At 41.5% G+C, this 20,219-nt stretch overlaps 2 protein-coding genes across 4 annotated transcripts in view; both read right to left on the reverse strand.

Annotated features, from left to right (window-relative positions):
• Positions 1-6,806, reverse strand: part of LOC129828739 (SMC5-SMC6 complex localization factor protein 2-like) — a 33,100-nt gene extending 26,294 nt beyond the window's left edge. For 2 of the 3 annotated variants that reach the window (XM_055889909.1, XM_055889908.1), the window contains exon 1: positions 6,467-6,806. In XM_055889909.1, the coding sequence (XP_055745884.1) occupies positions 6,467-6,473 (7 nt within the window). In that variant the 5' untranslated portion in view covers positions 6,474-6,806. The remainder of the gene's footprint in view (positions 1-6,466) is intronic. The other variant, XM_055889910.1, reaches the window with a different exon arrangement.
• Positions 6,807-7,842: 1,036 nt separating this feature from the next.
• Positions 7,843-19,219, reverse strand: LOC129828740 (phosphoglycerate mutase 1-like). The gene is made up of 4 exons (XM_055889911.1): positions 18,932-19,219; positions 16,308-16,582; positions 10,777-10,957; positions 7,843-10,280 (listed from the first exon to the last, which is right to left on the reverse strand). The coding sequence occupies exons 1-4, from the start codon at positions 19,068-19,070 to the stop codon at positions 10,111-10,113; spliced, it is 765 nt and encodes a 254-aa protein (XP_055745886.1). The 5' UTR covers positions 19,071-19,219; the 3' UTR covers positions 7,843-10,110.
• Between the last annotated feature and the right edge of the window lie 1,000 nt (positions 19,220-20,219).

Below are 20,219 nucleotides of genomic sequence, written 5' to 3' on the forward strand. Positions count from 1 at the left end.
AAGGCCACATCCAAATGGAGACTGAGGAAATTAATAAATGAAGGAGAAATTGCAGAAAGGCAGAGCGGAAGTGGAGAAAGTCAAAGTTGCAACTTGGCATATAATGCACTCGGAAAGTATTCAGACCCCTTGACTTTTTATTGTTATGTTACAGCCTTATTCTAAAATGGATGAAATAGTTGTTTCCCCTCATCAATCTACACACAATACCCCATAATGACAAAGCAAAACAGGTATTTAGAAATTGTTCCAAATGTATATACCAAAAAAATGGAAATATAACATTTACATAAGTATTCAGACCCTTTACTCAGTACTTTGTTGAAGCACCTTTGGCAGTGATTACAGCCTTGTGTCTTCTTGGGTATGACGCTACAAACTTGACACACCTGTATTTGGGGAGTTTCTCCCATTCTTCTCTGCAGATCCTCTCAAGCTCTGTCAGGTTGGATGGGGAATGTCGCTGCACAGCTATTTTCAGGTCGCTCCAGAGATGTTCGATTGGGTTCAAGTCCGGGCTCTGGCTGGGCCACTCAAGGACATTCAGAGACTTGTTCTGAAGCCACTCCTGCGTTGTCTTGGCTGTGTGCTTAGGGTCGTTGTCCTGTTGGAAGGTGAACCTTCGCCCCCAGTCTGAGGTCCTGAGTGCTCTGGAGCAGGTTTTCATCTAGGATCTCTCTGTACTTTGCTCTGTTCCTCTTTCCTTCGATCCTGACTAGTCTTCCAATCCCTGCCCTGAAAAACATCACCACAGCATGACGCTGCCACCACCATGCTTCACCATTGGTATGGTGCCAGGTTTCCTCCAGACGTGAGGATTGGCATTCAGGCCAAAGAGTTTGATCTTGGTTTCATCAGACCAGAGAATCTTGTTTCTCATGGTCTGAGATGCCTTTTGGCAAACTCCAAGCAGGCTGTCATGTGCCTTTTACTGAGGAGTGGCTTCCGTCTGACCACTCTACCACAAAGGCCTGATTGGTGGAGTGCTGCAGAGATAGTTGTCCTTCTGGAAGGTTCTCCCATATCCACAGAGCTCAATCAGAGTGACCATCGGGTTCTTGGTCACCTCCCTGACCAAGGCTCTTCTCCCGCAATTGCTCAGTTTGGCCAAGCGGCCAGGCCCAGAAAGAGTCTTGGTGGTTCCAAACTTCTTCCATTTAAGAATGATGGAGGCCACGGTGTTCTTGGGGAACTGCAATGCTGCAGAAATGTTTTGGTACCCTTCTCCAGACCTGTGCCTCGACACAATCCTGTCTCGGAGCTCTACGGACAATTCCTTCGACCTCATTGCTTGGTTTTTGCTCTGACATGCACTGTCAACTCTGGGACCTTATATAGACAGCTGTGTGCCATTCCAAATCTTCTCCAATCTTTTGAATTTACCACAGGTGGACTCCAATCAAGTTGTAAAAACATCTCAAGAATAATCAATGGACTCAGGATGCACCGGAGCTAACTTGAGTCTCATAGCAAAGGGTCTGAATATTTACGGAAATACGCTATTTGAAAAAAATTCTAAAAACCTGTTTTTGCTTTATTGGGTATTGTGTTTCGTTTTTTTATTTAATCAATTTTAGAATAAGGCTGTAACGTAAAAAGAATGTGGAAAGTGAAGGGGTCTGAATACTTTCCGAATGCACTTTAAGTACTGCTGTACACCTTTTCTAATCATATACTGTCTATACACACACCATCATATACATATATATTTATATTCCGGACTCTGACATTGCTCGTTCTGATATTTTTAAAATTCCTGTCTTAACATTTTTGGGATTTGTCTGTATTGTGAGGTATTACTGCACTTTGAGCTAGAAACATAAGAAATTTGCTACACCTGCATAAACATCTGCAAAATATGTATACGTGACCAATACAATTTTATTTGATAACTTGCATAACATTAACAAATATGGTCAGACTAGCTACATTATCTATATTGATATGGTTGTAATTGTCAAACACGTATTTCACAGAGTCTCCCACTTGTAGGGTCAGTCAACTGAAATGTCCCACTGGGAACTAGGAGCTTCCGATAACTCCGACACCACGTGAACGCAGCATACGGATACTCAAAATCAGTCAAACCTCTCAAATGTCTGGAGAAACCAATCATTGGCTGAAAAGTTACAAGATACATGCTGCGTTCACATGCTAGTCGGAACTAGGAAACTCAAATGTCTGACTTGCTAACTAGTTGTAGACAGTTATATATAATTTCAGAGTTACGACGTGAACACGGCAATAGACAAGTGTGATGATGGCTAATGCTGCGTTCAAAACAACTCAGAAGTGGAAAATCTCCAACTTCCAACTTCAGTGCATTCAGAACAAACGGGAACTTGGAAGAAACCGATTTGAACAGTCACCCAACTCGGAATTCCAACTGTGGAACTCGGGCCTCTTTCTAAGAGGTCTGACCTAAAGATCACTGACGTAATGATTTGACCTCGTATTTTTCAGTTCCCAGTTGTTTTAGGAATTACCACCATAGGCTGTTGTGACTGGCATGCAGGAAAAGTGGTGCCAAATATCACATCATATGCTTGTAACTTATGGTGCCTTCAAAACATCTGGGAACTCTGAAAAAAAAAACAAGGTTGAAAAATGAAGTCAGTGATCTTTAGGTTGGAAAGTCGGGCCTCTTTGCCGACTTGGAATTCCAAGTTGGATGACCGTTTAAAATGTATTTTCACAGTCTGAGCTACGCTCTGAGTATCCAGTTGTCTTGAAAGCACTTTAGTTGAGGTTTCCCAGATCCCAGTTGTTGTGAACTCAGTATTAGTAGCTAGGACTCTTGGTGCTTACAAGACAACTGGGAACTAAGAAAAAAACTAGGTAAAATCATGACGTCAGTCATCTTTAAAGGAAACCACTAACCCAGAGGCAGTGCTCCTAGTGGCCGGAGACTTTAATGCAGGGAAACTTAAATCAGTTCTACCAAATTTCCATCATCATGGAAAATGTGCAACAAGAGGGGAAAAAAATTCTAGATCACCTGTACTCCACACACACAGACGCGTACAAAGCTCTCCCTCCATTTGGTAAATCCGACCACAACTCGATCCTCCTGATTCCTGCTTATAAGCAAAAATTAAAGCAGGAAACACAAGTGACTCTGTCTATAAAAAAGTGATAAGATGAAACAGATGCTAAACTACAGGACTGTTTTGCTATCACAGACTGGAACATGTTCTGAGATTCTTCCGATGGCATTGCAGAGTACACCACATCAGTTACTGGCTTTATCAATAAGTGCATCGAGGACATCGTCCCCACAGTGACTGTACATACATAACCCAACCAGAAGCCATGAATACAGCCAACATTCGCACTGAGCTCAAAGGTAGAGCTGCCGCTTTCAAGGTGCGGGACTCTAACCCGGAAGCTTACAAGAAAAATTGCTATGCCCTGCGAAGAACAATCAAACAGGCAAAGCGTCAATAGAGGGCTAAGATTGAATCATACTACACCGGCTCCAACGCTCGTGGCAGGGCTTGCAAACTATTACAGACTACAAAGGGAAGCACAGCCGCGAGCTGCCCAGTGACACGAGCCTACCAGACGAGTTATCACTTCTCTGCTCGCTTCGAGGCAAGCAACACTGAGGCAGAAATGAGAGCATCAGCTGTTCTGGACGACTGTGTGATCACACTCTCCGTAGCCGACGTGAGTAAGACCTTTAAACAGGTCAACATACACAAAGCTGCGGGGCCAGACCGATTACCAGGACGTGTGCTCCAGGCATGTGCTGACCAACTGGCAGGTGTCTAAACTGACATTTTCAACATGTCCCTGATTGAGTCTGTAATACCAACATGTTTCAAGCAGACCACCATAGTGGACCACCTTTGTGTTCTTGTGCCCAAGAACACAAAAGCAACCTGCCTAAATGACTGCAGACCCGTAGCACTCACGTCCGTAGCCATGAAGTGCTTTGAAAGGTTGGTAATGGCTCACATCAACACCATTATCCCAGAAACCCTAGACCCACTCCAATTTGCATACCGCCACAACAGATCAATCTATATTGCACTCCACACTGCCCTTTCCCACCTGGACAAAAGGAACACCTATGTGAGAATGCTATTAATTGACAACATCTAAGCGTTCAACACCATAGCACCCTCAAAGCTCATCACTAAGCTAAGGACCCTGGGACTAAACACCTCCCTCTGCAACTGGATCCTGGACTTCCTGACGGCCCTCCCCCAGGTGGTGAGGGTAGGTAGCAACATCTGCCAAGCTGATCTTCAACACTGGAGCTCCCCAGGGGTGCGTGCTTAGTCCCCTCCTGTACTCCCTGTTCACCCACGACTGCATGGCCAGGCAGGACTCCAACACCATCATTAAAATTGCAGACCTAACAACAGTGGTAGGTAGGCCTGATCACCGACAATGATGAGACAGCCTATAGGGAGGAGGTCAGAGACCTGGCCGGGTGGTGGCAGAAAAACAACCTATCCCTCGACGTAACCAAGACTAAGGAGATGATTGTGGACTACTGGAAAAGGAGGACCGAGCACGCCCCCATTCTCATCGACGGGGCTGTAGTGGAGCAGGTTGAGAGCTTCAAGTTCCTTGGTACCCACATCGACAACAAACTAGAATGGTCCAAACACACCAAGACAGTCATGAAGAGGGCACGACAAAGCCTATTCCTCCTCAGGAAACTAAAAAGATTTGGCATGAGTCCTGAGATCCTCAAAAGGTTCTACAGCTGCAACATCGAGAGCATCCTGACTGGTTGCATCACTGCCTGGTACGGCAATTGCTCGGCCTCTGACCGCAAGGCACTACAGAGGGTAGTGCGTATGGACAAGTACATCACTGGGGCTAAGCTGCCTGCCATCCAGGACCTCTACACCAGGCGGTATCAGAGGAAGGCCCTAAAAATTGTCAAAGACCCCAGCCACCCCAGTCATAGAGTGTGCTCCCTACTACCGCATGGCAAGCGGTACCGGAGTGCCAAGTCTAGGACAAAAATGCTTCTCAACAGTTTTTACCCCCAAGCCATAAGACTCCTGAACAGGTAATCAAATGGCTACCCGGGCTACCCGGGCTAACGGTAAAAATGAAAAAAATAAAATAAAATCTTGGGCAAGTTGTCCTTTGTCCAAAAGAATCGTTGCTCGGTTGTAGATTGTCGCCTTCAACTTTGGAATTAGCAGTAAACATTAGCCATGTGGCCCAGACGTGCCCAACTCATTATAACGCAGCACAAAGAAATATCCGAAAATCGCAATAAACTGATATAACTTGGTTTAAAATAACAATATTATGATGTCTTTAACACCTATATCGAATAAAATCAGAGCCGGATATATCTAAGGCCTATAACGGGAGCTTTCCAGAACGCCATCCTGAGGTCTGTCTTGCGTCATGGCGAATGTTGAAAAGACTGCACCCCACGTTCCAAGACCCTTTATATGGCCTCAGATCTGCCTAGCAACTCCATTCCAATTCTCACTATTTGCTGACATCTAGGGGAAGGCGTATGCAGTGCATCTCGACCAATAGAAGACATGCAAATTAATAAACTGACCCCAGAACAGCCTGCCTGATTTCAGATTTCTCACTTCCTCACAGGAAGTTTCCTCCAACTTGAGTTCTGTTTTACTCACAGATATAATTCAAACGGTTTTAGAAACTAGAGAGTGTTTTCTATCCAATAGTAATAATAATATGCATATTGTACGAGCAAGAATTGAATACGAGGCAGTTAAATTTGGGAACGAAATTTTTACAAAGTGAAAACAGCACCCCCTATTGAGAAAAGGCTAACCATATCTACATACTACCTCAATCAGCCTGACAACTAGTGTCTGTACGTAGCCTCGCTACTGTATATAGCCTGTCTTTTTACTGTTGTTTTATTTCTTTACCTACCTATTATTCACCTAATAGCTTTTTTGCACTATTGGTTAGAGCCTGTAAGTAAGCATTTCACTGTAAGGTCTACCTACACCTGTTGTATTCGGCGCACGTGACAAATATACTTTGATTTTCAGGGTGGAAAGTCAGAGCTTTAGAAATATGTTCCGAGTTTCCGACTTAGAATTCCAAGTTTTATGACCTTTAAAAATGATTTCTCCCAGTCTGAGCTCGTATTTTTACGAGTTCTGAACGTAATATACAATCACACACAAGTCGACGTGTCCATTTGCTTAAAGTCAATATGTATGTTCACAAAGCAATTTGTCTCACTCGTCAATTTACCCGGAACTTAATGAAATGGGAACAGCTTATTTAAATTAAAATGAATTGAAGCTGATTTCCTGGTGTTTTTTAGGGGGGGCGCAAATAAAACCACCCGCAGGCCACAAGTTGGGGAACCCTGACCTAGTGATAAGCTAGCTAGCTTTCTAACACGCTAACAGTCTAGCTTGCTGCCGTCTAGTTTCTGTTGCACAGGAAGTGTAAGGACTAAAATAGCTGCATTTCATTAAGTTAACTCGTTTCTTACCTCCCATTTCCTTTAGATCCTATTTTGTTTCATTATGACAGAACAAGTTCTCCGTTAAACACTAACCTTGCTATGTTATTTGTTTCCTATCAGGATATCATGGTGCTTTCAAGACAACTGGTAACTCGAGAGAGAAAAAAAAAAAGTGGTCAAAATCTGACATCGTTTATATTCAGGTCGGAATGTCGGAGCTCTAGAAAGATGTTCGCGTTTCCCACTTGGAACACCAAGTTGGATGACCGTTCAAAAATATTTTTCCCAGTCTGAGTTCGTATTTTTACGAGTTCCTAGTTATCTTCTAGGAACATACAGAGCGTATATGCGTGTTCCTAGGTTGTCTAAAACACACTGAAGTCGGAGATTTCCGAGTTCCAACTTGTTTTGAACGCGGCATCTGACTGTCGACCTGTCTGCCTGTCCATTTGCTTAGTCTATAATTATGTCCACAAAGCAATTTGTCTCACTCATCAATTTACCTGGAATTTGTATAAGTCATAATTTAACAATTTATGAAATCGTATAGAAACCAAAACATGTATAATTTGCTAACTTGCTACTGTACTCTAGCAACCAAATAGTGTCGACTTAATAAAAAAATAAAAAATCGTAAACAGGTGTGGACTTAACAATGATATGTTACTTACCAACTTCCCAACAATGCAGAGAGCAAAAAAAAAAGATCAATAGAAAAATATCTAATAACAAGGAATAAATACACAATCATGAGTAACGATAACTTGGCTATATACACGGGGTACGTTATTCAAACTCCCGACAATAACATCTAGCTAACTAGGTTGGTGTTACCCAGCAGTTCACACATCTGTGTGATATGACTAGCTAATTATTTAACAAGCCCAGATTTGAGACTGTCTAGCTTGCTGCTGACTAGTTTCTGTTGCAAAGGAAGTGTAAGGACTAAGGTAACTTAATGAAATGTAACTAGTCTCACCCCCCATTTCCTTTACATTTTTTCCCCCATTATAACAGAACAAGTTATCCGTTAAACTAACTTCGCTAAGTATTTGTTTCCTATCAGGATATCAAGACCACTGTAAAACCACCAAAAAAAAAAAGGTTTTCCGAGTTGGGTGACCGTTCAAAAGGATTTTTCCCAGTTGGGACTCTTTTTTTCTGAGTTCCCAGTTGAATTCGGGGGGGTCAGAGTTCCCAGTTGTTTTGAACGCGATATATGAGAGAGAGCTTTTCCTTTCTATCACGCCAGCTGTAAAGTCACAGTGACGTTATGATACTTGACATTTTTGTGATGGATAAACACGTCACGTCCTGGCTGGCTGCACAGGTGTGCCATTGAGAGGCCTACTAAACCAGTGTCCTTAGATTTCTAAAATAAAAAGATACAGATCAAATACATGTTTATATTTTTCCACACATTTATTGGTTCAGCACAGGCTTCAGAAACAGTGCATTACAATGATGTTGAACACTAATAAATAACCTTTTATTCCAAAGGATTTTCCTTTCAGTCAGAAGATTGGCAACAATGTCAAAGAAGAATGTCTTGGGAACGGCTGGGGAAGGATAGAACAGGCATGTCCTATAGGAATGGGTACTTTCATTGCAGTTTTCCCACTTAGAGGTGTTACAAAAAGAAAAGGCAAATGTCATCAAGTTATCCCACCAAAGTAAAATTAACACAGTAGAAATCTTTTCAGAGTAGAAGAGTGGTTCTACCAGCAGACAGGGTTGTTAAGGTAAACGTAGAGTATGGGCCTATTCATAGGTTGTGGAATGCTCACAAAGTTGAAGATAAAAATGAAACGTATATAAAACGAATCAGCTCGCTTGGACGTGGAAGAAGCGAGTTGGTCTGTTACGTGGAATCTATTTCTTCTATGAATGTTTAGCCCTGAATGCCACTGGTGTAGGCTAAAGAAGAAACAGACCGACAGTGCAGGTACCAAACGTTTGATCCCACTGACAAAACAGTATCAATGGGACACACTACTCAAGAGGAAATGGGATGGAAAAACATGTTACAAACAGCAGTACATGACACATAGAAGCACCATCCAAGGCTAGGAAAGGTATTCAGTCAACTTCTGAAGTTGTTTTACAGTGAATTGTAAAAATACATGACACACAGAAGCAACATCAAGGGAAGGGGGCATGGGAGAAAGAGCTATTTGGTCTCTGCCACAGCTCTTAAAAACCTCTACAGGATCAGTGTCCCTATACCGGGACAGTTGAGCTAACGTGCGCTAATGTGATTAGCATGACAGTTGTAAGTAAAAGCAAACTTTCCAGGACATAGATATGTCTTATATGGGCAGAAAACTTTAATTCTTGTTAATCTAACTGCACTGTCCAATTTACAGTAGCTATTACAGTGAAATAATACCATGCTATTGTTTGAGGAGAGTGCACAGTTATGTACTTGAAAATGTATCAATAAACCAATTAGGCATATTTGGGCAGACATTTTGAACAGCAATACAATGGTTCATTGGATCAGTCTAAAACTTTGCACATACACTGCTGCTATCTAGTGGCCAAAATCTAAATTGCACCTAGACTCCTAAGTCATATAATGAATGGCCTCTCTTGCATTTCAAAGATGAAAATAAATAAATGAAAAAGTATGTTTTTTTCTTTGTAATATCTTTCACCAGATCTAATGTATTATATTCTCCTACATTAATTTCACATTTCCACAAAATTCAAAGTGTTTCCTTTCAAATGGTATTAAGAATATGCATATCCTTGCTTCATGTCCTGAGCCACAGGCAGTTAGATTTGGGTATGCCATTTTAGGCGAAAATGTGAAAAAAAGGGTCCGATCCTGAAGAGGAGATGGACACTGTCTTCCAACTTCTGATATGGTTGTACAGTGAATTGTGAAACCACAGACAGGGCAGAGGAAAAGAAAGAGTGAAGAACCAGTACAACCGTGTGTGTTGTGCAAATATGAATTATTTCTCCCTTGTGGTTTTAACTGTTTATTAATTTGGCTATTTTTTTGTTGTTGTTTTCTTTGGGTAGAAATCACATTACTGTTTACGTTTTTAAGTGCAAAATTTATTCTAGAACATCTAAATATATACTATTTTCTAGCGAAACTTGGAAGTATAATAACGCAAGACCAACTATTTTCAAATAAATGAGGCTTCATCACCACATTCGTAATCTCAGTGATCCATCGTCAAACAGGGGAAACACCTTTTTTGTTTTGGTCTTACAGAAACATTAATAAGCCAGTGGAATGATGACTGTGTGATTTGATAGTCAGTGGTCCCCATATAAGTAGCTTGGTCAATAAATATCCACTTATACTAACTTATTAGTTACTTTATAATCATTAAAAAAAAACTTTCTATGCACAGTAGAGTTGAATATGAACACACATTCTTAGTGCCTCTGTTTCTTGGACTACATGTACAGAGTGTGTGAGAGCTCCTTTGAGAGCTGTAGTATTGTTGACCCTCTACTCCGACCCATATCCCTTTACCCCTACTCTGTGCCACATGGAGTAGAATGAAGCTTCCCACAGAGAATTATCTAGGGTCAGTTATACATGCTTCCTTCCTAATGAAAGGTTGGGAATTGGTGAGAGGCTAAAATCTGATCCTAGATAAGCGCAACTTCCTACTGCACGATACACAAAGTGCCCCCTCTCTCTCCCTCTACTTCTTGGCTTTGCCCTGGGCTGCCACGGCCTCCATAGCCTTCCTGACGGTCTCCTCATCCCCCAGGAACTGCATCGGTTTGACGGGCTTCAGGTTCTTGTCCAGCTCGTACAGGATGGGGATGCCTGTGGGCAGGTTCAGCTCCATGATTGCCTCCTCTGACATACCTGCAGGGGGCAGCACAGAGCAGGACATGGTTGACAACATGCTGTAAATGTCAATTAAAATATAATGACAAAAGAGAGTGTATACAAAAAAAACAAGGAACACACAGATGGACACTTACACATGAGGGTTGAGGTGCAACATATTTCAGTGTGCGATTTAAAAAAAATATCATACAATCGATATGTGCCGATTAGAATGTGTAAAACCTCAGGCCTGAAAATCCGATACTACCACAGTTACTTGTTAGAAACTAATCAGGGTTCTCCAATTCCACTCCTGGGGATAATTGGTGTGTTCAGGCTTTTGTTTTAGCCCAGCACTAACATACCTGATTTGACTAATTGTGACCATGAACAGTTTATGATTTAAAAACTGGTATTCATTTTCAAAAAGATGCATTAGTACTAGGCTGTAACAAAAACCTGCACACCATGTGGCTCTCCAGAGCCAAGAGGTTAGAGATATTCACTGTTCTAAGCAGTTCCTACTACCTACCCTCGAGGTGCTTAACAATGCCCCTGAGGCTGTTGCCGTGGGCAGCAATGAGTACCCTCTTGCCCTGTTTGATCTGGGGGACAATCTCATCGTTCCAGTAGGGCAGTGCCCGCGCGATGGTATCCTTCAGGCTCTCACAGGACGGAAGCTGCTCCTCCGACAGGTCACCATAACGACGGTCCTAAAGAAAATATAGTACGTCAACAAACAAAGAAATGCCTATCAGCAACCTGGGCCTAAAGCCTCATACAATCATATTGCTTTCAAATCAAATCACATCTATAAAGCTCTTTTTACATCAGCAGTGGTCATTTTAGGCTTTATTTACACAGGCAGCCCAATTATGATCTTTTACCCAATTATTGGCAAGAGCTGATATCATTGGTCAAAAGACCAATTACACTGAACAAAATTATAACACACAACATGTAAAGTGCTGGTCACATATTTAATGAGCTGAAATAAAAGATACCAGAATATTTCCATATGCACAAAAAGCTTATTTCTCTCAAATTCTGGACACAAATCTGTGCCCTTGCCCAGTCATGTAAAATCCATTGATTAGGGACCAATTTATTTATTTAAATTGAACGATTTCCTTATATGACCTGTAACCCAGTAAAATTGTTGAAAGTGTTGCATTTATATTTTTGTTCAGTATAGTAAAAAAAATATCAGAATTGGGCTGCCTGTGTAAACGCAGGCAAAGTGATTTTACAGTAACCCGGCCTCGACACCAAAGAGTAAGCAAAAGGCACATTGGCTCAGAAGACTCCCCAAAATAAATACATCTTTGTTTATTCCCTAGAGAAGGAAGAAACGTTCAACTGTCCAGTGCTTTCAGTTATGTACAGTCGTGGCCAAAAGTTGAGAAAGACACAAATTTGAATTTTCACAAAGTTTGCTGCTTCAGTGTCTTTAGATATTTTTGTCAGATGTTACTATGGAATACTGAAGTATGATTACAAGCATTTCATACGTGTCAAAGGCTTTTATTGACAATTACATGAAGTTGATGCAAAGAGTCAATATTTGCAGTGTTGACCCTTCTTTTTCAAGACCTCTGCAATCTGCCCTGGCATGCTGTCAATTAACTTCTGGGCCACATCCTGACTGATGGCAGCCCATTCTTGCATAATCAATGCTTGGAGTTTGTGGGGTTTTATTTGCCCACCTGCCTCTTGAGGATTGACCACAAGTTCTCAATGGGATTAAGGTCTGGGGAGTATCCTGGCCATGGACCCAAAATATCGATGTTTTGTTCCCCGAGCCACTTAGTTATCACTTTTGCCTTATGGCAAGGTGCACCATCATGCTGGAAAAGGCATTGTTCGTCACCAAACTGTTCCTGGATGGTTGGGAGAAGATGTTCTCGGAGAATGTGTTGGTACCATTCTTTATTCATGGCTGTGTTTTTAGGCAAAATTGTGAGTGAGGCCACTCCCTTGGCTGAGAAGCAACCCCACACATGAATGGTCTCGGGATGCTTTACTGTTGGCATGACACAGGACTGATGGTAGTGCTCACCTTGTCTTCTACGGACAAGCTTTTTTCCAGATGCCCCAAACAATCGGAAAGGGGATTCATCAGAGGAAATTACTTTACCCCAGTCCTCAGCAGTCCAATCCCTGTACCTTTTGCAGAATATCAGTCTGTCCCTGATGTTTTTCCTGGAGAGAAGTGGCTTCTTTGCTGCCCTTCTTGGCACCCGGCCATCCTCCAAAAGTCTTCGCCTCACTGTGCGTGCAGATGCACTCACACCTGCCTGCTGCCATTCCTGAGCAAGCTCTGTACTGGTGGTGCGCAGATCCCGCTGCTGAATCAATTTTAGGAGACGGTCCTGGCGCTTGCTGGACTTTCTTGTGCGCCCTGAAGCGTTCTTCACAACAACTGAACCGCTCTCCTTGAAGTTCTTGATGATCCGATAAATGGTTGATTTAGGTGCAATCTTACTGGCAGCAATATCCTTGCCTGTGAAGCCCTTTTTGTGCAAAGAAATGATGACAGCACGTGCTTCCTTGCAGGTAACCATGGCTGACAGAGGAAGAACAATGATTCCAAGCACCACCCTCCTTTTGAAGCTTCCAGTCTGTCATTCGAACTCAATCAGCATGACAGAGTGATCTCCAACCTTGTCCTCGTCAACACTCACACCTGTGTTAACGAGAGAATCACTGACATGATGCCAGCTGGTCCTTTTGTGGCAGGGCTGAAATGCAGTGGAAATGTTTTTGGGGGATTCAGTTTATTTGCATGGCAAAGAGGGACTTTGCAATTAATTGCAATTCATCTGATCACTCTTCATAACATTCTGGAGTATATGCAAATTGCCATCATACAAACTGAGGCAGCAGACTTTGTGAAAATGTATATTTGTGTCATTCTCAAAACCTTTGGCCACGACTGTACATTGAATAAGTCAGACAAATGATTTGCTTTATCCAAATGTTTAGTCTATGAAGATCAGTTGGCCAATGCACCTGTACTCTATATCTCTGATAGTCCTACGTGGGAATCTTTAACACATCACAACCACTGACCCCTGTCAATACCGATGACGCATTCACCAATCGATTCTGATCTCAGCTTAACTTTGAACTTTACCGTTTTACATCACACTCCTCTGAAATAGATTAACTCAGAGAGTTGAAACACAACACAAAAAGACCCTGTTCTATATAAGAGCACCATGAATAAAAAAATACTTCAAACATGTATGACCAGGCGAGGCGGAAGCCCTTTTGTTTTAATGGTCAGGAGGACTAACCACCAGTATGCTTGAGGAAATGCTGCCCCTGTAGATTGTATCCAGTCCTGATCATAGCAACTTAATTTAAAGATCATTACTTCAATCAAATCGATGATTACAGTTCAACAATAAGTGCTAAGATTAAATGAAATCCTGCACACAACAGCAGCTATCCCGGACTGGAGGTGGCCCTCCCTGCCTACCCTGGCCTGACCTGTGGTCTTCCCATGGGACCTGCTGGTGCAGACAGAGGGCACAGACACATAGGATGTATCCCAAATGGCACTCTATTCCTTATAGTGTGCACTACTCCTTTAGTTAAAAGTAATGCACTATATAGAAAATAGGGTGTCATTTGGGACATGGCCATAACCTAAAACACTCTCCTCAGCATAACACATCTATACTACACCTATACAGCAGTAGATACTATACTAGTATCTACTGCTGCCCCTCTGTTTAGTCACAGTAATTAGGCTTCTCCACGCTCTGATGCTGCTGGTCATTAGTAGCCTACCAAACTTTAACTGTCTGGTACTCAGCACTCTATTGCCCCTCTAATAACTCTGACATCAATGCAAATCTAATCAAACACTTCATGATTGTCGATGAGCTCATGTTGCGCAACATTTCTATAGGCTATGCAATTGCATGACAAAAAAAAGAAAGAAGCGTTTTGATGGCCTCTATTAAAAAAAAGAGGATCCCATCAGCTTTCTATAGGCTAGTCCTACTATATTTATTTATTTATTTATCAACTTTCCTAATATTAGGCACTCTGCTTTGCAACAGGAGTATAGCCTACTTGGCTGGCCTGAATATGAACCATGGGGAAAGCGTCCTCCATACACAATATAAGTGCATAGATTATTATTATTTTTGGTCCATTCGAAATAAAAACGAATATCACACATATATTATTTAGTATATGTAAAGACAAAACTAAAAATTAATAGTCTGATGGGTGGCAATATTAGCCTATCACTTGTGAATGATGCCCAGCTTGTGCATTAAGGCAAGAAACAGCACATATTTATATATATATATATTTTTTTTTACTTTTTCAAATTAGTTGCACACCTCATGTAGCCTAGTCCATAGGCCTATATGTTTTGATACAGGTTGTACCACAACTAAAGTAGCCAAATAACTTCTTAAAATGAAGCACATTAATCCGCTATATAACCGGTGTAAAGCCTAACTGGCATACAGTGAGTTTCAAGTTTGGGGAAGATAATTGTCACCATAAAAATGCACCTTTAAATTAAAGCATTACATGCGTAATCACATTTGCAATCACTTTCAATAAGAGTATTTTTTTTTTACCGCTAATTCATTGCATTTTGGAACATTCTCACTTGTAGCCTACTGCCGTGTGCGCATATGTGAAAAAATATCCTAATAGTTTATCAAAATGTTAAGATAAATGAACATCCTCATTGCTTTAAATGTTTTTTTGATGCGAGTTGTATTCATTTGGGATCTATCATATCCCACAACTGTCCCAGACCATGTTTGGAATATTTATTTATGGCCCAGAAGGACAAGTTGACCAAAAGAATAGGACAACTTTTGTACTATGGGGGATAGTATATTGACACAGGCTAGTGTTTGGCTGTTCGTCAGGCCGACTCATCTTGTTGGCTGATAAAAGTAGGATAAATGTGGACAGTTCTAACATCTTCAATATGCACCTCAGAATTCCATAAGAGTGACGCGGTTGCAGTTGCGTCCCTGATGTGTCGGTCTTCATTCACTTGTAGCCTACTTCTTAGCTGAAATGCCTGTGAGAAGGACCCAATCAAGGGACGGGCATTGGCTACATCTGAGAGAACCATGTGAGTGAGAGGTGCTTTGAAGCTTTGGCCGCAAAAGGCATAGATTTTTATAGGGGGCATTACAGTCACACAAGGGGGATGCCGCCGGTAAATTCGAGGCTTGGTGAGAATATTATCAAGTTCTTGTCAAATTGTGAATGAGAGACTGATGAAGTGTGGGCAGCTTGTGACTTTTTTCAAATCATCATTAGAGTCCCATCATGCAGCCTTAGAATGTATTAAACATCAAAACATATGTTTGTTTTGATGTTTGTATCACAACTCAAGTTGCATAAATATCTCTAAATGAAGCATATAGGAGGACCAGTTTCTTTGTTAACAGCTCAACACAGAATAGCTGCTGCATGTGCGCACTTCCTTTGAAATCGTTTGGAGAAAATATCCTTTCTATTTTATTCAGCTTTGTTCAATTGTATTCTCCATACTATAAAATAATTAAAAATTATGCCACAGAATTCTAAGCAAATCTTGTCTGCTAAATAAACTAGTGTAGCCCACAGGCATATGGCTTAGCCATATCAGGGCCTAACATAAGGACAACTCAGAGTATGCTATTCTGTTCTTCTGAAAAATACAAAATTTTCTTCATATCATGTTCATTTAGACCTGTGTAAAATAAATAATGGATTTATTGTGATGGTGTAGGCTATATTAAATCGATTTTTTTTACTTTTAAAAATGTATATGTTCCAAAGGTCTGCATCAGTGGCTTGTAGGCTATTTGTGGAAGCCAGGATATGCTAAATATGTTTCTGCTAATTAACGGTAAATTACTGTGAGACAGGCAGTTATTTGCTTGACAATCACCACCACAGCCCTAAACAAGACTTTCACTATAGGCTCTTCCCAATGTGAGTGAGCCTAAAGACAGATTAATGAATTATGTTGATGTCTGATTTCATATCAGGTCAATTCTCCCCCATGTTAGTGAGTGTGTCCCTCACCTTGCTGATGACGGTGTAGAAGTCGTGGTCCGGATCCATAGTGGGAGGAGGGATATCAAAGCTCCGCCTCCAGATCTTCACCTGAGCCTCTCCGTGCTTGGCGGCAGTCTCTGACTTGTTTAATCCTGTCAGGCCACCGTAGTGGCGCTCGTTGAGGCGCCAGGTCCGGTGGACGGGAAGCCACATCTGGTCAATGCTGTCCAGACACAGCCACAGAGTGCGGATGGCCCTCTTTAGGACTGAGGTGTAGCACACGTCAAACTCATAGCCAGCATCTGAGGGAGAGAAAGGATGTATTCAGGGTTTGATTCAGGTTGATTTTGGTGGGTGGTTGGACTGCTATGTAAGCTACTGTATGTAAACAACATCTCTGGTCAAATTCAAATCATCAGGGTTACTAGAAGCCCAAGTTTTGGCCCAAATATGTCTAAACTTGAGTCAGAAAGCCAGATATTTCCCTAACCAACACACTGAGTAAGGTTTGATTTCATTCATTGCATGAAGCAGCACGTCTAGAACGTCATGTTCACATTGGAAGAGCTGTGACATCAAAAGCAGTGGATGCAGGATCTCCGTTGCTCATTCGTCCATAGTAAATTTGGGCTGAACTAATAGGCGGAGCCCCACCACAGATAGCAATACCACAGAACAAGTAATGGGTTAGTTATAAAAGTCACACACAAGTAATTTCCTAGTTCAAGTCTAGGCTGAAAATATAAGATTGTCATCTTCAACCTAGACTTGAACCAGGAAGTAGCTGGGACTTTCATAGGGTATGGAATGAGGGCATGATCGAGGTGGAAACAATAGGTACAACCGTGGTAAAGTTGATTTGACATAGTCGCTGGACATTTGGACCTTCAAACCTCAATAGCTTGTAAACGGTTTGAGCTACAGACCTCAAGTTAGGCTCTTTATGAAGGAAAAATGGTGTACAACATTGCACATGTCTAGCTTCCAGATTTCAATCAGAGCATCACAATATCAATATCATATCAAGGTTGTAAGCAGGCTGCCACAAGATCTATGTAACTAGTTAGGGACCATCATAAAAGTGCATGATCACAATATTCAAATTCTGAACACATCACCTAGAAACTTCAAACTGTTCAGAAGGGATGGACACATGCTGCACATCCTTTGTCCTCCTCACAAAATTATTTGAATATAAAAAATATAAAAACAGACAGTATCTAACCACATTTTCACAATCTCTCAAGATGAGAATCATATTTCTCCACTCCCGTCCCCGAATCTAAATTTTGCCTACATTTGGTGCATAATTTTACTGCAAGACATGCTTAAATTCTTGCAGGAGTTAATATTAAGGCTATGTGAGAGGTTATAGACCTACAGTCAGTGTCCAGATTTCAGTTTACATTTAACACATCTGAACAGAAGACTATAGTTCCCTTGACTTGCCATACACCTATTTAAAGTCCCCATCTTGTGCCTGTGGAATTTGTATTGCCCCTCACAATCACACACAACTGGCACTTTTTCTGCCAGTTCCCAAAAGCATGTCAATTGGTGTGTAGGCTATTTGGCATGAGTGTACAGGTAAGCCCTAAAGTTTAGGCTTATGCTCTAATACCAGAAAGGTTATTATTTCAGGCTAAAATGTAAATAACAATAATTATACATTTATAGGTTTTTATTTCATTATTTTAGGCTATATAATGTTTTGTAAGTTGGCAAGTCAGTTAAAAACAAATTATTTACAATGTGTAGCCTATAAATAACAAGAATGATACATTTATAGGTTTTTATTACATTATTTTAGGCTACATGTAGCCTATATATAACAATAAATATACATTTATGGATTTTTAAGGCGTTGTTTTATCTTTATTCAACCCGCACGCCACCCCCCTGCCCCTCATCGACACAATATTGAATGACCCTAAACGGACAGGCTACGACGTGGACTGCGGGTTGTGAGTAAACCCGCGCATCACTAATGCATAGTAATGTTCAGACCGAGCATCAAGATTTTAATTGAACTCCCCCTACAGAATACGCCTTCATCCAATGACTCTTGTGTAGCGTAATGGAACGGAGTGTCACGCTCAAGGGATTGCATAGGATGTGCAGCAGACTGCCTACATCGTTGCTGTGAGATTATTATTTTTTCAACTCGGTTGAAATCGGGAGAAAAAAATGAAACCCTTTTTTCCTCCATAAAGAGCCTACCAGCCTGAGGTCTGTAGCGCAAACCGTTCACGAGCAATTGAGGTTTGAAGGTCCGGCGAATATCGAACAATTAAACCAACTTTACCACGGTGGGTTACAGCCACCAAAACACCTCCATCCTATGTCAAAATCAATGAGGTCATCACGTGACATTACTGGTATTGGTAACAAGTGTTTTCACAACTACCATTTCTATAGTGAATAGACATCAAATAAGATAGTTGAGTTTCCTTCAGGCAGCAAAATGGCCAACTGGGCTGGCACTACAGGCTTCCAAAATACTCTAGGGCTAGCAGCTGCGACAGATATTTCAAATAGATCATGGAAATTTACAATCAAAGTCAGTGTCTTAGGTGAGGAAACATTTTATGTGTTTGTGTCTGATATAAAGTGAGTAGCTAGCTGGTCAAATAAAAATAACAAGATTCCACCTTTTAGGGCCTGTCCTCCTCTCCTCGCCTCCCGTTCTCCAGTCTCACTCAGATCTGCGTCAAACCAGCCGCAGAATCGATTATCCTGGTTCCAGTTGCTCTCTCCGTGGCGGATCAACACCAGCTTGTACGCGGCCATAAGTGCTATATTCGTTTGCGTTGATTAAGCTCTGAAAATAAGAAATAAACGGCACTGCTCAAATTGAAAAGACAGCAACAGAATGGATGGACATGGACAGCTATCTTTGACGCTAGCAGATACGAGTGATGCGATTGGTTATTTTTCTCGCTCTTTGTTTTACAGCAGTCTAATAGGATCCCCCTGCGGTACTTCCTGCATATTCCTAGACCAATGAAATAGAGGACCATTTGTACATCGTTACAACACTGTATATATACATAAATGACATGTGTAATGTCTTCATTCTTTTGAAACTTCTGTGAGTGTAATGTTTACTGTTCATTTGTATTGTTTATTTCACTTTTGTATATTATCTACCTCACTTGCTTTGGCAATGTTAACATATGTTTCCCATGCCCATAAAGTCCCATTACCTCCAATATGATTTGTATGACCTTCATAGAAAACACTGAGGGAGTTATTTTACACTGGCCCGGGTTGAACCGCGCAAAAGTCACTCACGTCATCGGCTAAAGCGGAAGGGAGGAGCGCCTTCTCAAATCTGCGCCGCTTGGTCATTTTGTCAACAAGCAGCATACAGCATATCGTTTCCATAAAACAAATGTTCGAATTTTCTAACTATTTTCGATTGGGAAGGCAGGTAAAGCATTTTTATCAAAAGCAATCACTTTTTATGGAAAACACAGAACCCTACTAATTAGCCTACTACACATGATTAATTACGTCACTTTTGTATTGAGCGGGGCACCTGGTTTATGCCCAGGAGGCAGCCCGATTCCAAATCGAATGCAAAACACGCTGTTACGGGCGCACGGTCGAGATTAATCGAACCCCCTCGTTGTACGTTGGATATTAGTTACCGCTGGTTCATTTAGCCATTATCGGGGAAATTAATGGGGAAAGAATGGGGTTTTGGGAGAAACGCCGAAAATAAGGTCTGAGTTTAACACAGCGTTAGGAAATATATGCCTACATTTTGTTCTGAGTTAATATCAGTCATGACCTTTATGACGCCTTTATGTGCTTGTTTCAATGACACGGCTAAGGGCTGTTCTTACTATGACGCAGTACGGAGTGCCTGGACACAGTCCTTAGCCGTGGTATATCTGCCATATATCACAACCCCCCGAGGTGCCTTATTGCTAT

This window comes from Salvelinus fontinalis, chromosome 30 (assembly GCF_029448725.1).
Source record: "Salvelinus fontinalis isolate EN_2023a chromosome 30, ASM2944872v1, whole genome shotgun sequence".
Classification (NCBI taxonomy): Eukaryota; Metazoa; Chordata; class Actinopteri; order Salmoniformes; family Salmonidae; genus Salvelinus; species Salvelinus fontinalis.

Excerpts from the sequence above, each read along its gene's own strand:
- LOC129828740 (XM_055889911.1), bottom strand. The coding sequence starts at position 19,070 with ATGGCCGCGTACAAGCTGGTGTTGATCCGCCACGGAGAGAGCAACTGG. Across the intron at positions 16,583-18,931 it reads AGGAGGACAGGCCCTAAAAG|ATGCTGGCTATGAGTTTGAC; the intron begins GTGGAATCTTGT and ends TCTCTCCCTCAG. Across the intron at positions 10,281-10,776 it reads CATTGTTAAGCACCTCGAGG|GTATGTCAGAGGAGGCAATC; the intron begins GTAGGTAGTAGG and ends TGCCCCCTGCAG.